At 45.6% G+C, this 13,433-nt stretch overlaps 1 protein-coding gene across 2 annotated transcripts; it reads right to left on the minus strand.

Moving 5' to 3' along the window:
* Nucleotides 1-3,810: 3,810 nt before the first annotated feature.
* Nucleotides 3,811-9,687, minus strand: LOC123394047 (histone H3-like centromeric protein A). 2 transcript variants are annotated; one of them, XM_045087501.1, is made up of 5 exons: nt 9,566-9,687; nt 5,974-6,083; nt 5,394-5,471; nt 4,947-5,098; nt 3,811-4,579 (listed from the first exon to the last, which is right to left on the minus strand). In XM_045087501.1, exons 1-4 carry the CDS (start codon nt 9,657-9,659, stop codon nt 4,964-4,966), a joined length of 417 nt encoding a protein of 138 aa, XP_044943436.1. In that variant the 5' UTR covers nt 9,660-9,687; the 3' UTR covers nt 3,811-4,579; nt 4,947-4,963. The 2 variants fall into 2 exon arrangements, with proteins under 2 accessions (XP_044943436.1, XP_044943435.1); XM_045087500.1 differs by lacking the exon at nt 3,811-4,579 and having other exon boundaries at nt 4,706-5,098.
* Nucleotides 9,688-13,433: the final 3,746 nt, after the last annotated feature.

Raw genomic sequence — 13,433 nt, forward strand, 5'->3', positions numbered from 1 at the left:
TTAACAAAAAGTCAAACTGTATAATTAAGAGATGTCCCCTCCCCTTCACTCTTCCTTCCACCTGTTTCTACTCATGCCTTCAGGTAAACAATTTCATTAGTTACTGACTTGCCTTCCTATGTTTCTTTGGCCAAAAAAAGCATATTTGTTTGTACTTTGCAATTTTTTCTTTTACAAGAGGCACTGTGCCATGTATATTCTTTTGTGCTTCAATGAGATATCCTGAAAATAACTCCACTTGGGTTTATAAACCCTTCCTCATTATTTTTTACATTTGTGTGTAGACTGTACATGTGCAAGAATGATTGGGGCAGTCTCTGATGTAGGGCATTTGGTTGTCTCCGGCGTTTTGCTGTTACCAATAATGATGCAATGAACATGCGTGTGTTTCTGTCATGTAGAAGTGTATCTTTGGGTAAATTCCTAGAAGAACGAGAGCTGGATGAAAGGACAAATACATACGTAATTCCATGAGATACGGCAGCATTTCCCCTCAGAAGGATTGTCCCATTTTGCTTCTTGTACCAGCAACACAGGAGATTGCCCGTTTCCGATAGTTCCTTTTTTTAAAAAAAAGATTTATTTATTTATTTGAGGGAGGGGAGAGAGGAGGGAGAGAGTCTTATGCGGACTCCGCACTGAGTGTGGAGCCCAGCATGGGGCTCAATCCCATGACCCCGAGATCAGGACCTGAGCCAAAACCAAGAGTTGGATGCTTCACCAACTGAGCCACCGAGGCACCCTTTCCCCATCGCCTCTTTAAAAGCATTCAAAAGCTTTTGAATTTTTCCCAATCTGGTATATGAGAAATTCTATTTCTGTGTGGTTTTCATTTCTATTTTACTTATTATGTGTTTGGTTGAGCATCTTTTCACATGCTTAAAGGTCTTTAGTAGATCTTTTTCTTTGTGAACTGTGTGTTCATGTAAATACATGATATACACTCATTCTCTAATGGTATTGGGGTCTGTATGCCCCTTGATTTTTAGTACTTTATTTCTATTTAAAGATATGTTTATTTAAGAGAGAGAGAGTGGGAGAGCACAAGCAGGGGGAGTGACATGCAGAGGGAGAGAGAGAGAAGCAGGCTCCCCGCTAAGCAATGACCTCGATGCTGGCCTTGATCATGACCTGAGCTGAAAGCAGAGGCTTAACTGACTGAGCCCCTGATTTTTAGTACTTCATAAATCAGGGCCATTAATTCTTTCTTTCTGATATGCATTGTAAATATTTCATTTGGGTTTTAACCATGCAAATGTCTTTGTTTTTTAATTCTACTGGGGGTAGAACTTATTAATCCATTTTTTCTTCAATCTGGACCTCTGCTACCCCCCACGTTGTAAAGGGACTCCACCTGTGTTTTCTTCTAGTACATGTTTCTTCTAGTAAAAATGGTTTCTTTTTTTTTTTCCTTTCCTTCTTTTTTTTTTTTTTTAAACACTTAGGCCTGCAATTCATTAGTTTATTCTTGTCTATGGATTAAGGTATGAACCCAATTTAATTTTTTTCTATGTGACTATCTGATTGTCTCTCTCCATATATATATATATATATATATATATATATATATAATTTATTCAAGAGAGAGAGCAAGCAAGAGGGAAGGAGCTGGGGGAGGGGCAGAAGCAGGCTCCCCGTTGAGCAGGGAGCCCCATGGGGAGCTCCATCCCTGGACCCCCCGAGATCATGACCTGAGCTGAAGGCAGATGTTAACCAACTGAGCCCCCCAAATGCCCCATCTCAATACATTTTTTAAAATTCATCTTTTCCTGAGTGATTTGAGGTGCAGCCTCTATCAGATACTTAGTTCCTATGTGCACTGGTTTATTTCTGGACTTTCTGTTTTGTTCTACCAGTCTGTCTATTGATGTGATGATGCCACTCAGTTTTTTAAATACAGAGGCTTATTGTGGGCTTAATATTTGAAAGGTTAATGCTTCTCTCACTCTTCTTTTTAAGGATTTTTTTCTAGGTACAGTTGCTGCCTTTTTTTCTATGTGGACTTTAAAATGAATGTGTCTGGATTCAGATTATGTACACTTGAAAATATTTTTGTGTTAATGATAGTTCATGGTACAAATGGTTATTTGATGTCAGTGACATAAATGATATAACCCAGATTTGACTGATCTCTTTCCCACAGGGCAGTCTGTGTACTGCATACTAGCTAGCTTCATTCCGATTGGTCAGATTTCTGCGTGCACTTTTTTTTTTTTTTTAACCAAATGAGCCACAATATCTTTTTTTTTCTTGTTTTTTTTTTTTCTTCCAGTTTTTATCTAAATTCCTATTAGTTATTGTACAGTGTAATGTTAGTTTCAGGTGTATAGTATCATGATTCAACACTTCCATACAACACCCGGTGCCCATCACAAGCGCACTCGCACTCCTTAATCCCCATCTCCTGCTTCACCCCCCCCCCCCCCCCACCTGCCTCCCCTCTGGTAACCCTTCCCTTGCTCTGTAGCTAATAAATAGTCTGTTTCCTGCCTGGTTTGCCTCTCTCTCTTTTTCCCCTTTGTTTTGTTTCTTAAATTCCACACACGAGTGAAATCCTACGGTGTGCATCTTCCTCAGACTGACTTAGTTCACTTATCCTCATAGTCTTTAGCTGCATCCACATCCTTGCAAATGTTCCTATTCAGTACTCATGTCCTTGTCAATCGCTTGTTAAGTATTTTCAATATACCCTCTGCAAGGGGTGTGTGTGACCTGCTCCTTCTAGGATGCCAGAATAAGGAGGCAGAAGTAGTGGTAGCTTGTTCCCTAGCCTGGCAAGGACCCAGTAATGAATCCCCTCAGTTCGTTTTCTGGACTCTTGTTACAGTAATAGATGGAAAGTGTAGTAACAGAAGGTTATAGAAGGGCAAGAGAGGAGGGCCAAGTACAGGTGGGCTTTCACTCACAGTACTGTGTGTTTGCACAGTGTTTTAGTCTTCAGTGTGCTTTCATATACGTTATCTTACTCCCCCCAAGGAGATGATTGTGGCCAAGTAGGGAATGCCTTCATCACAGATCAGAAGACCTGGATTTAGGTCCCGATTCTACATGTCACTATCATATAAACTTATTCAAGTGGCTTCTTTTTTTTTTTTTTTTTTAAGATTTTATTTATTTGTTTGACAGAGAGAGACATAGCGAGAGAGGGAACACAAGCAGAGGATTGGGAAAGGGAGAAGCAGGCTTCCTGTGGAGCAGGGAGCCGGATGCAGGGCTTGATTTCAGGACCCTGGGATCATGACCTGAGCTGAATTGAAGGCAGATGCTTAACGAATGAGCCACCCAGGCACCCGAAGGCAGACTATAATCTTCTAATAAATAATACTCTGACAAGAACTTTAAATATATTCATAGTAGATACACTTTATTCGAATGTCTGTATAAATAGGACTTGATGTTGAACACGAAGAGGTTTTTCCAAAGGGTTAAAATTTATCCAACAACAGAACTTGGTCCTTCCCTTCAGTTCTTCTCCAAACTTGGTCGCCCCACATATCACTGTCAGAGGTCCACCCTCGCTAATCATTTCCATCACACGCAAAGTCTAAAAAGTCTTCCGGTGGCCCTTTCCATTTCTCTGGAAATCTCTTTAACTGCTTTCGGTTGCGACAGAAGTGTAAGGTTTTTACCCGCTCACACTCTACTGGAGCCCGAAACCCATCCCTGCATTCTCTTGTTTAAATGGAGGCTGCTTGTCCCGCGTGTACAAATGGAGAACTGAACAGTTACTCACAAAAAACGTAGCAGCTCCATATGCGGTAACTGTAACTTTGCTTTACAGTTTTTTTTCATTAAAGAATTAATTTTTATTATCTTTCCACAGAGAAGTGATAAAGACACCTGTAAAAACTTTGAGAAGGCACTTTAAAAATCCCGAGATGAAAAATTCTAAAGTATAAATCATGATATGTCATCTGTGATTTACAAAGAAGAATAAAATAAATTCTTCAAGTCAGAATTTAGAATTTCTGAATGAGTTTGACAGGAATTTACTCAAAGGAATCAGAACGACAGGACTTAAGACTTTCTATTTTAACCCCAGTTGAGTTTTTAAAAAAGCTCCCCAGTTGTCAGCAGGCGTGGCCCACGCCTCCCTTGCTGCCCTGCTCCGGGTGACGTTAACTGAGGGACAGATTAGTGCACGGAGGTGCTGGGCTCTGTGCAACTGACTCAAGTGGTCGCCTTTTATATTTTTCCCTTATGTTTTAAAGAAAAGTAAATATACATATGGCAAGAAATGTAAATGGTACAGGAAGACCTAAAATAATAGGTAAGTATCTTTTTTTTCCATAGCCTAGAAAGTCTGAGGTCTTCAAAATCATTCAGCAGTCATGTGAATCATTTGCAAATTGAAGCGAACCTTGGAGTCTCATTATCTAAAAAGAATTTTCAGTCCTTTGGAATGCTGTTGATTTTCTCATCTATTACCTCTGTTCCAGAGGCAAGCCATGCAGTCTTGTCCTTCTTAAAAGAACTGATTACAAAGGCGACATGCGCTCTGCTCAAGGACAGCGAGTAGACACCTCCTTGCTCTCCGCGGATCTGTTCCTGGCTCCTGACAGAGGCCTTGGTGTCACCCCTGAAAGTCAGGTATCACATTTACTACCAAGGCATTTTCAACAGCCAGACTTTTCTTAATCAAAATGAATCACCTAGTCCTTGTAAAACAGAGACTTAATTCTAACAGACCCGTGTTGCCTGGACATTAAATAGATAAATATTTTTATTTAACATTGTACAAAAGGGCAAGAGGCATAGAATCCCAAGCATTCAAGCTACAACGGAGTCAAACCTTTCCTAGAGAACAAAGGGAAGATGAAACAGCAAGGGGCCACGGATGGCATTTCCTTCAGAGAAATTCCCATCCCAGTGATGAGAGGCTGGGGGGGGGGGGGGGCTCCTTCCCCAGAGGCCCTCTCTCTCTGTAGTGGGCAAGCAAGGCTTACAGAGACGGGGCAGGGGCTCAGCCAAGCCCTTCCTGAATGCCTCGGATCCTTCTGGCCAGCTGCACGTCCTTCGGGAAGAGAGTGACCCGGCCGGCGTGTAAGGACAGGAGATAGGCGTCCTCAAAGAGATGAACTAGAAAGGCTTCTGCGGCCTGGGGGCAGAGAGAAACGGGATGCGATGGGGCATGGGCTGCTTCGTTCTAGGCGCTCCATCGCCCATGGTCTCTGAGGGCTCCCAGTGCTGTCTGAAAGGCTGCCCACAAAACGAGGGTGGACTGTGCCTGGGAATTCTGCTATCACCACAGAAAGATCTGGCCTCCAAACCCCGGGCGTTCCTTGATGGTGTCTTTAAGGAGGCAAGAGTCAGCATATGGCACATCTCAGTCAGCCCTGTGGAATTCAAGAATGCCTTTCTCCTGTCCCCACCAAAGGGAACCCACTTCTTACCTCTTGTAGGGCCAATAGGGCCTGGGCTTGCCAAGAGAAGTCCACCCCGCGAGTGAATTTAATGCATATCTCTCTTGCCTGTGAGGGAGGGGGTGGGACGGGGAGCACGGGGGAAAGGGAATGGGGAGTGGACAGTAAAAGAAGAGAGATTCAAGGGTTAGATCCTCTCCATGAATTTCTGTGAATCTTCACTTCTGTGATACCTTTGTGGCCCTTAATCTTAGGACCTAACTAGCAGCCGGTGTCACCTCCTAGAAGTTGCGGAATTGGGATGTCTCCTGCTGGTGGTGGGGAGAGGAGGAGGAAATCTCCCAGGGTAGGAAGAGGGGTCAAGCATGGATGGATGAAGGAGTCCCTATTTCTATAACCAAAGAGCACAGGTTCAGAGGTGGTGGGGGTTAGAAACTAATTCCATAAAGAACCAGAGGGCACCGTTGGTGGGCTCATGTTTTCCAAAGATGAAGAGTCCTGTGCCAGGTTAGAGAAGAGGTTCCCTTAGCCATTCAGGCAAGAGATGACAGAGTCTGCACTACCAGGGAGAGTTAAAGAAAGGAGGCAGCAGGGGGTTGGCATTGCTCACCAGGCGGCCAAAGGGGCTCTTCCTTATCAGTAGGCCTGTGCTCTTCTGAAGCTTTCGGATTTCCTTCAGAATCCGGGATCTCCGAGGACCACGCTGACGGGAGGAAGCGCCTGAGAAGAGTTGGGTTGGCAAGTGGAGTGTCAGTAGCTGAGCCTCTCAGCGTGGCTGACACAAGCAAACTGCCAGATGGCCAGGCTGCCATTCGCTCCACGGAAGCAGGGATTTCGGTCTATCATTTACTATGATTATCTTCAGCAGCTGGAGAACAGTGGATAGAGGCTACATAAATTTTTGCTAAATGAATGAGCGGTCCTCTGAGGATCCATCCTCAGTAATGATCCTTTGAGGGTATTATCTTAAATGCCAACTCTTCCAGGAAGCCTTTCCTGATTCCCAGTCACTTCCAAACTGATAGGTCACCTTCCTCCTCTGAGCCCTGCAGTACATCGGGCCTCTTTACTTTTTCCCATCTAGATTAGAAACTCAGTTATTTTATTTTATTTTATTTTTTTGAGCTGGAACGAATCTGAGAGGTTCTCTAGCACAATTCCCTGTCTCCGTTATCCTGAGACCCAAAGAAGTGAAGACAATTGGCCAGAGCTTATTTGTGGCCAAGGAGGGACCTTGGACGTGGCATAACTCAGTGCCTATGTTGGGCCACTGGGCTATGGAGCCAAAGCTTTTGGCTCAAAGACCAGTTCCAACAACAAAAAAAAAAAAAAAAAAAAAAATCTTAAAAATATCCCCCCCCCAAAAAAAAAAAAAAATCCCCAAAAGTAGAGGTCAAAAAAATGAAATTCTGATTTGAAATTAAAAACACAAGAATAGGGACGCCTGGGTGGCTCAGTTGGTTAAGCAGCTGCCTTCGGCTCAGGTCATGATCCCAGCGTCCTGGGATCTAGTCCCACATGGGGCTCCTTGCTCAGCAGGGAGCCTGCTTCTCCCTCTGCCTCTGTCTGCCATTCTGTCTGCCTGTGCTCGCTCTCTCCCTCTCTCTCTGATAAATAAAATCTTTAAAAAAAAAAAAAAAACCCACAAAAAAAAAAAACCCACAAAGAAACAAAAACAAAACTTCGAACTATTGTGTTGAAGAAGAAACTTAATTGACAGTAGACTATTTAGAAGTGAATCAAAAGTCTACATCTCAAAACTTATGAGATACAGCTAAATAGTACTAGAGGAAAATGTGCAGGTTCAAGATAGATTCTCCATTAAAAAAACAAAAGCTTGAAAAGGCAGCTGAGCTCAGTATTCACCTCAAGTGTTAGATAAATAAAATCAAGGACCAACAAAAAAACACTAAACCACTCCTAAGCTGAACAAAGAAAAAGAAAAACCTCCATGAAAACTAACATTTTTTTTAAAAACAAGTTTTTTTCTTTATTTATTTGACACAGAGAGAGAGAGAGAGGGAGAGCACAAGCTGGGGGAGCGGCAGGCAGGGGGAGAGGGAGAAGCAGGCTCCCCACTGAGCAGGTAGTGAACCTTGAGATCATGACCTGAGCTGATGGCAGATGCCCAACTATCTGAGTCACGCTGGAATCCCCCAAACTAACATTTTGAAGGAGAAAATGAGCTCCAGAAATGTTACTTAAGCTCCAGCCGAGGAAAGAGAAGGCACACCAAGTAGTTAAACCCCTGGGAGGTATTTAATAGTGACCTAATCACAAAGTGTAAGGAGAGCTGCATGAGCAAGTGGGGAATGGGGACCCGAGAAACAGGGGGGCCTCACACTCAGGAGTCAGGCTACTGGTGTCTACTCCCCCCCCATTTCTGTTTGGCAATCCACACTCCCTTGGAGGCAGCCTTTAATAGATGCAGCCGTCGCAGAAAATGAATGAACACAACCAATCTTACCAACGTGAGAAAGGCAACACCTTGTAAGGAAGGAAATAGACTCGACAAACAAAATAACCAATACTGGAGGAATCGGAGTTAGGAAGAAAAAAAAGAGACTCTGAGAGAAATATGAGTAATAACCTCAGAGGTGTAAGAGAAGACCTGACATCTGGGCCCTGGAACCAGGGGTTGTGAAAAGTAACCAACTCTGGGAGAGATCATGGGAAAGAACGGGGGTTAGATATTTAATCACTGGGTCTTGCAGTGTCGGATACAGAGTTGGGATTTAATCCTAAAGTAACAGGAAGCTATGGGAGAGTTTTAAGGAAGACAGAGAGGTGGTCCACTTACATTTTATTTATTTATTTTTTAAAGATTTATTTATAAGGCGCTTGGTGGCTCAGTCTGTTAAAAGTTGGACTTGGGCTCAGGTCATCATCCCAGGGTCCCACGATCAAGCCCCATGTTGGGCTCTGTGCTCAACAGGTAGTCTGCTTCTCCCTCTCCCTCTGCCCCTCCCCCTCCTTTGCGCGCGCGCAAGCGCCCATGCTCTCTCTTTCTCTGTGTCAAATAAATAAAATATTTTTTAAAAAGTCGTGGGGCTCCTGGGTGGCTCAGTGGGTTAAAGCCTCTGCCTTCAGCTCAGGTCATGATCTCAGGGTCCTGGGATAGAGCCCTGCATCGGGCTCTCTGTTCAGCAGGGAGCCTGCTTCCCCCCCCCTCTCTGCCTGCCTCTCTGCCTACTTGTGATCTCCGCCTGTCAAATAAATAAATAAAATCTTAAAAAAAAAAATAAATAAAGCCCTTATTTGCAAACAATAACCTACTTAATCATTTCGATGGAAGCAGCTGAACAATAGAATTAGCAAGCGAATTCAGTAAATTGGCTGGGTGCAAAGGTTATTAAGGTTCAGGAAAGAAAAATAACCCATAATACACTTTTTTCACCCCGCTCTTAACTATCTAGCAGGAGACAAAATAGTTGTTGCCACAAGGAACAGTTCTTGCCCCGTGGGTCTCCTATCCACCAGACCACAGTGCAGAAACTTGAGGACCACAGACCTGTCTTCTTTCGTGATCCCAAACCGCAGGAAGACAACAAGGTGCGAGCACTCTAAAGAAGGCCCAACGATACCATTCACTTAAGAAACACATACATTGCCCACCCCCCCCAACCCCCCACATAAGGACACCTGGAAGGGCACCTTCTAAAAGCAGAATTGTTTGAAATTGTCACCAAAAGCGGCCAATAATTTTGCAACTTAAAAAAGCACAAACACTTAAAAATCCTGTCTGCTGGAGCAAGCTGTGGTGTCCTTGTTCAAGTTACCCGGCCTGTCCGCGCATCAGTTTTTCTCATCTGTAAAATGGGCACAATGTAAAGTTGAGCTAATTCACGGAAGGAGTTGAACACAACGCCTAGTTAGTGGCAAGTACTCAATAAATGCGGGCAGTAACAAGAATGAGTATTAGGAGCCAGACCGCTTGGGCCATCCTTTCTCCTCCTGCTCGCTTTCCCCAGTGCCTTGCGGGGCCTGGAACTCGCGGCCGGCCCGTGCAGGTGCGACCCGCAGCAGGACTTTGCCGGGCCGCAGGGGAGCGCCAGCCGGAAGTCGGGAGATTCCGACCCCAGCCCCGCACGCGAGCTCGGTTTTTTCTGGTCTGTGAAATGGGAACGTGGATCCGGCCGTGCCCACCTCACACCCAGGCTGCAGGGAGGCCGGCTCCAGGGCAAGGAGCCGCGGCCGGTTACCTAAGGAGGGGGCCCGACGAGGGGGGCCGGCGGCCGGGCTCGCGGTGCGCCTCCTCGGGACTTCGGCCTTGCGGCTCCGGCGGCGCGGGCCCATGGCGGGCGCGGAGGGTGGCGGCCCGGAGGCTCCTCCTTTTCTGCCTTCGAGGTCGGGAGACAGAGACTGGCGTCCGGGGAGAAGCCCGGGAACGTCCTGGCCGCGTGCCCCGACCGGGTGAGTGTTCGGCAGCCCCCCACGGGGCCTCGGTTCGAAGACCCGGCACTGCCAACTCACTGGCGGCGTTTTTTAAAACCCGAATTCAGCGACTCCCAGTGGCTGGCTCTGGAACGCCCCTGGCGCAGAGCGACAGCAGGGAGGGCCAATGGGAGCACAGGCCGAAAGGCGAGCGGCGCGCGCCGAGCGAGGGCGTAACGCGATCGACGGTAGGAATCAGCCAATGGGAACCTGGAGAAATGAAAGAAGGCGGGAAGTTCTGCTCCGCTTGTGCGGGTGCTCAGTTCTGACCGTCCGACCTTCGTCTTCCCTGGGGTGGGGCAAGAAAGCTCTATTCTGGAGATGTAGTTGCTGCGTTTGTAGAATGCGTACCTGAAGAGAAACAACTTTGTTTAAACATTTTGTGTTTGTCCTATCACCCTGAAGTGGTTTTTAAAGATGAGGAGACCGACCTAGAAAGAAAGGAACAAGCCCATGTCGCCCCCGTGGCCTCCTCAGGAATACCCCCACGAATATGGCTCAGAAAGCCAGTTTCACTGCGTGAACGTTACTGATGACTGGGGTGGCGGGACAGCCAGGATCTGATGATGTCTTGGCTCACACTCTCCCGCACTGTGGTAGAATCCTCCTAGGGGAGATGACTCCTTCCCTTCGTGTTGGAGATAACACGCATTCCGGCCAACTGTACATCTCAGTAGTTAGAATAAAGATTTTATTTTCTACACTTTGTTTCCTTGTATTTTCTAAATGTTTCCCAGTTAACGTGTATCATTATCAGGGAAAACGTCATTACAAAAATCAGTGATTTCACGCAACCTTTGTTCCCTGGTGCAGCCAGAGTGGAAAAAAGTATGTTGATTAACCAAAAAAATTAAATGTAGAATTACCGTACGACCTAGCAATTCCACTTCTGGGTATACACTCAAAGGAATTAAAGGCAGGGACTTGAGCTGGTATTTGTACACTAATGCTCACATCAATGTTACTCACAATAACCCAAAATGTCCAAACGGATGAATAGATCAACAAAATGTAGTGCATACATACAATGAGATACTATTCAGCCTTAAAAAGACAGTAAATTCTGACACGTTACAACGTGAATAAACCTTGAAGGCATTAGGGTAAGCAAAATACAACAGACACAAGAGAACTACTGTTTGATTCCACTTACATTAGGTACATTACAGAGGTCAAATTCATAGATAGTGGGTGGTGGTTGTCAGGGGCTCAAGGGAAAGGAGGAACAAAGAATTAGTGTTGAACGGGGAAGATAAAGTTCTGGGGATGGATAGTGGTTACCACTGCATAGCAAGAATTCAATGCCACTGATAATCAAAATGGTGTGTTGTGTTGTGTGTGTGTTTTTTATGATTTTTAAGAAGAGGAGGGAAAGGGCAAAGGAAGGGGAAAAAAAGGGAAGCAGCTATACTTGGGGATACTCTGGTGTGTGTCCACCGTGATGGAGGGTGGGGTGAGCAGTCTGGTCCAGGAGATCCATTCTTTGGTGGAGGCCTATGCAATATAAGATCCGACAGCTAGGGGCTCTAAAATGTAAGCCCACTCCTTGAAAGGCTCTTGTATTTGTTCAATATTTCTCTAGTTCAGACTCTAATCAATTGATCGTTGTTTTACTGGTCTCTGCCTTTAGTGATCTTTCCAAACAGCAATTTGGATCCTATCACTTCCTTGCCTAAAACTCCCCCAGGGTACTCTAGGTCTACAGAGTTATCAACTCATGCCACGGCAAAATCTAAAAGGTACAGCACCATGTGGGGCGCCTGCCCACCTCTTTGACCTTGTCTCTGGCCACTTTTAGCATTGCATGCTTATTTCCAGACATACCTGTCTACTTATCTGTGGTTCTTGAATACATCACTTACATGTTTCTGAGCTTTCCATAGGCTCCTGGCCAGGGAGACTCTGGCCCGTTCTTTACACACTCAGCTCTTGAGTGGAGCTCTCTGGGCATTCTAGGCCGAGTTAGCTGATCGCTCCTGTACGGCCTCCTTTGTATCTCATACAAAGGCCCCTTATGCACATCACACACTGTGCTGGAATTCTTTCTTTACACATTTGTCTCCTGTTTTTCTTTCCTGGATCCACAGCCCTCGGAGCACATCCGTTTTCAATAAAGTTGGCTGAATTCTGGGAGAGTAGTCCTCTACTGAAGGTTTTTTGAGAAGCGTTCCTAATGAAGATGGGTGATTGATTTATAAACTTCTATATCTAGGGGAAATTCCCTGCTGACCTTAAGTTTTGAAAGGATGTAGTCAACAAAAGGCCAAAGGGGCCTTTAACTAAGGCAAATATGAAAGCATGAGGTTTATCTGTAAGTGGGTCAGGGAGGTATACGTATTCAGTAATGCAGAGAACCTCTTCTTTTTATAGGTTGCTAAGGCCTTGAGAGGTAACATGACCTGTCTAAGGTCACCCAAAGTCGAAGCTCTCTGACTTCTCCTTCTTTCTTCTACACCAGGTGACCCTTTGCTTCACTCCTCCTACTGTCCTCAGCGGGGGTCAGAGCTCTGACCTCTCTGAGTGCTGTTTGTTAAGCAGGAACCTTTGGACAAAGTAAAGGCAATTGGAACCACTGGTCTGCTGCTAAATCTCTGCCTTGTGGCCAGATTCCTGGTGGAGGAGCCCGAGGGCTACCCAAGGCTCTGGACAGTGGTCCTGCAGGCAGCCCCTGCCCTAGCCCCCCGCCCCCCTCAAGACCTTTTTGCAGGGGGGCAGGGACTGACTAGTCTGCTATGACGCACATAGTTTTAAATTACACTGTCTTCCAACTGGTGTTTACAGAAGACTGTTATCAGTCCTGATTTTGGGGTTCGGAACCTCCAACCAAACTTCCACCATTCCGAACCCCCTTACTCCACTGAAAAACATTCCCCACAACCCTTCAGCCTCAGTGAGAGAGGGGTGGTCCTTACCCTCCCGCCCACATGACCAGCAAGGCCTCTTGAACTCACCCTCCAGAGGAGAATTCAGCCTTGAGTGGTTGGAAAGAGGGAATGCATCTCCAGGGCCTGGGAGGGCACCTACTGTGGGCATGAAGTGTTCTTGAGGCATCTTGTTTTGTCTTAAAATAGATGGGAATTTTACATTCTCCTCAATGACGGTGTATTTTTTTTTCCATGATGGTGTATTTTAATAAGACATTTCATTTTCCCCTCAGAGAACTGATGCTTTGTGCTGGGCCTCTGCTGGGACTCCTGTGTCCCCGGCAGGCCACCCCAGAGGGCAGTGTGAACCCGACACGACATTCTGCCATGTGGGTGTTTATGGGCACCTTCAGTTTTATTATCTTATGTGATTTTCACACTCATCCCACAAGATGGAGGGCCAGCTTTCCCATTTTGGAGATGTGAAGACCCAAAGATCCAGAAGTAAAGTGATTTGCCTGATTTGGGGTCAGGCCTGATATTTAACCCTTGTGCTCCTTCCCTCTCATTAAAAAAAAAAAAAAAAAAAAAATTGACAGTATGTCAATTTCCTTTTGTTTTTTAAAAATAGAGCCTCAAATGCCATCGTAAGGTCCCAGTTAATTTGGACAAGGAAGCTGAAGTCCCCCACCAGGCTCACTCCCCATTTCCTTCTTCTGGGGTATATGCTGTGGCCCACAGAAGCTCTGGGGCCCCTGGGACTCGGAGCTGG

This window comes from Mustela putorius, unplaced genomic scaffold (assembly GCF_011764305.1).
Source record: "Mustela putorius furo isolate JIRA1106 unplaced genomic scaffold, ASM1176430v1.1 tig00001161_pilon_pilon_pilon, whole genome shotgun sequence".
Classification (NCBI taxonomy): Eukaryota; Metazoa; Chordata; class Mammalia; order Carnivora; family Mustelidae; genus Mustela; species Mustela putorius.

What these genes read in the sequence shown, in the direction of transcription:
- LOC123394047 (XM_045087501.1), bottom strand. Translation starts at nt 9,659, where the DNA reads ATGGGCCCGCGCCGCCGGAGCCGCAAGGCCGAAGTCCCGAGGAGGCGC. An exon ending in TCGTCGGGCCCCCTCCTTAG is followed by an intron (nt 6,084 to 9,565) that starts GTAACCGGCCGC and finishes AACTCTTCTCAG; the next exon opens with GCGCTTCCTCCCGTCAGCGT. An exon ending in CCCTATTGGCCCTACAAGAG is followed by an intron (nt 5,099 to 5,393) that starts GTAAGAAGTGGG and finishes CTCTGCCCCCAG; the next exon opens with GCCGCAGAAGCCTTTCTAGT.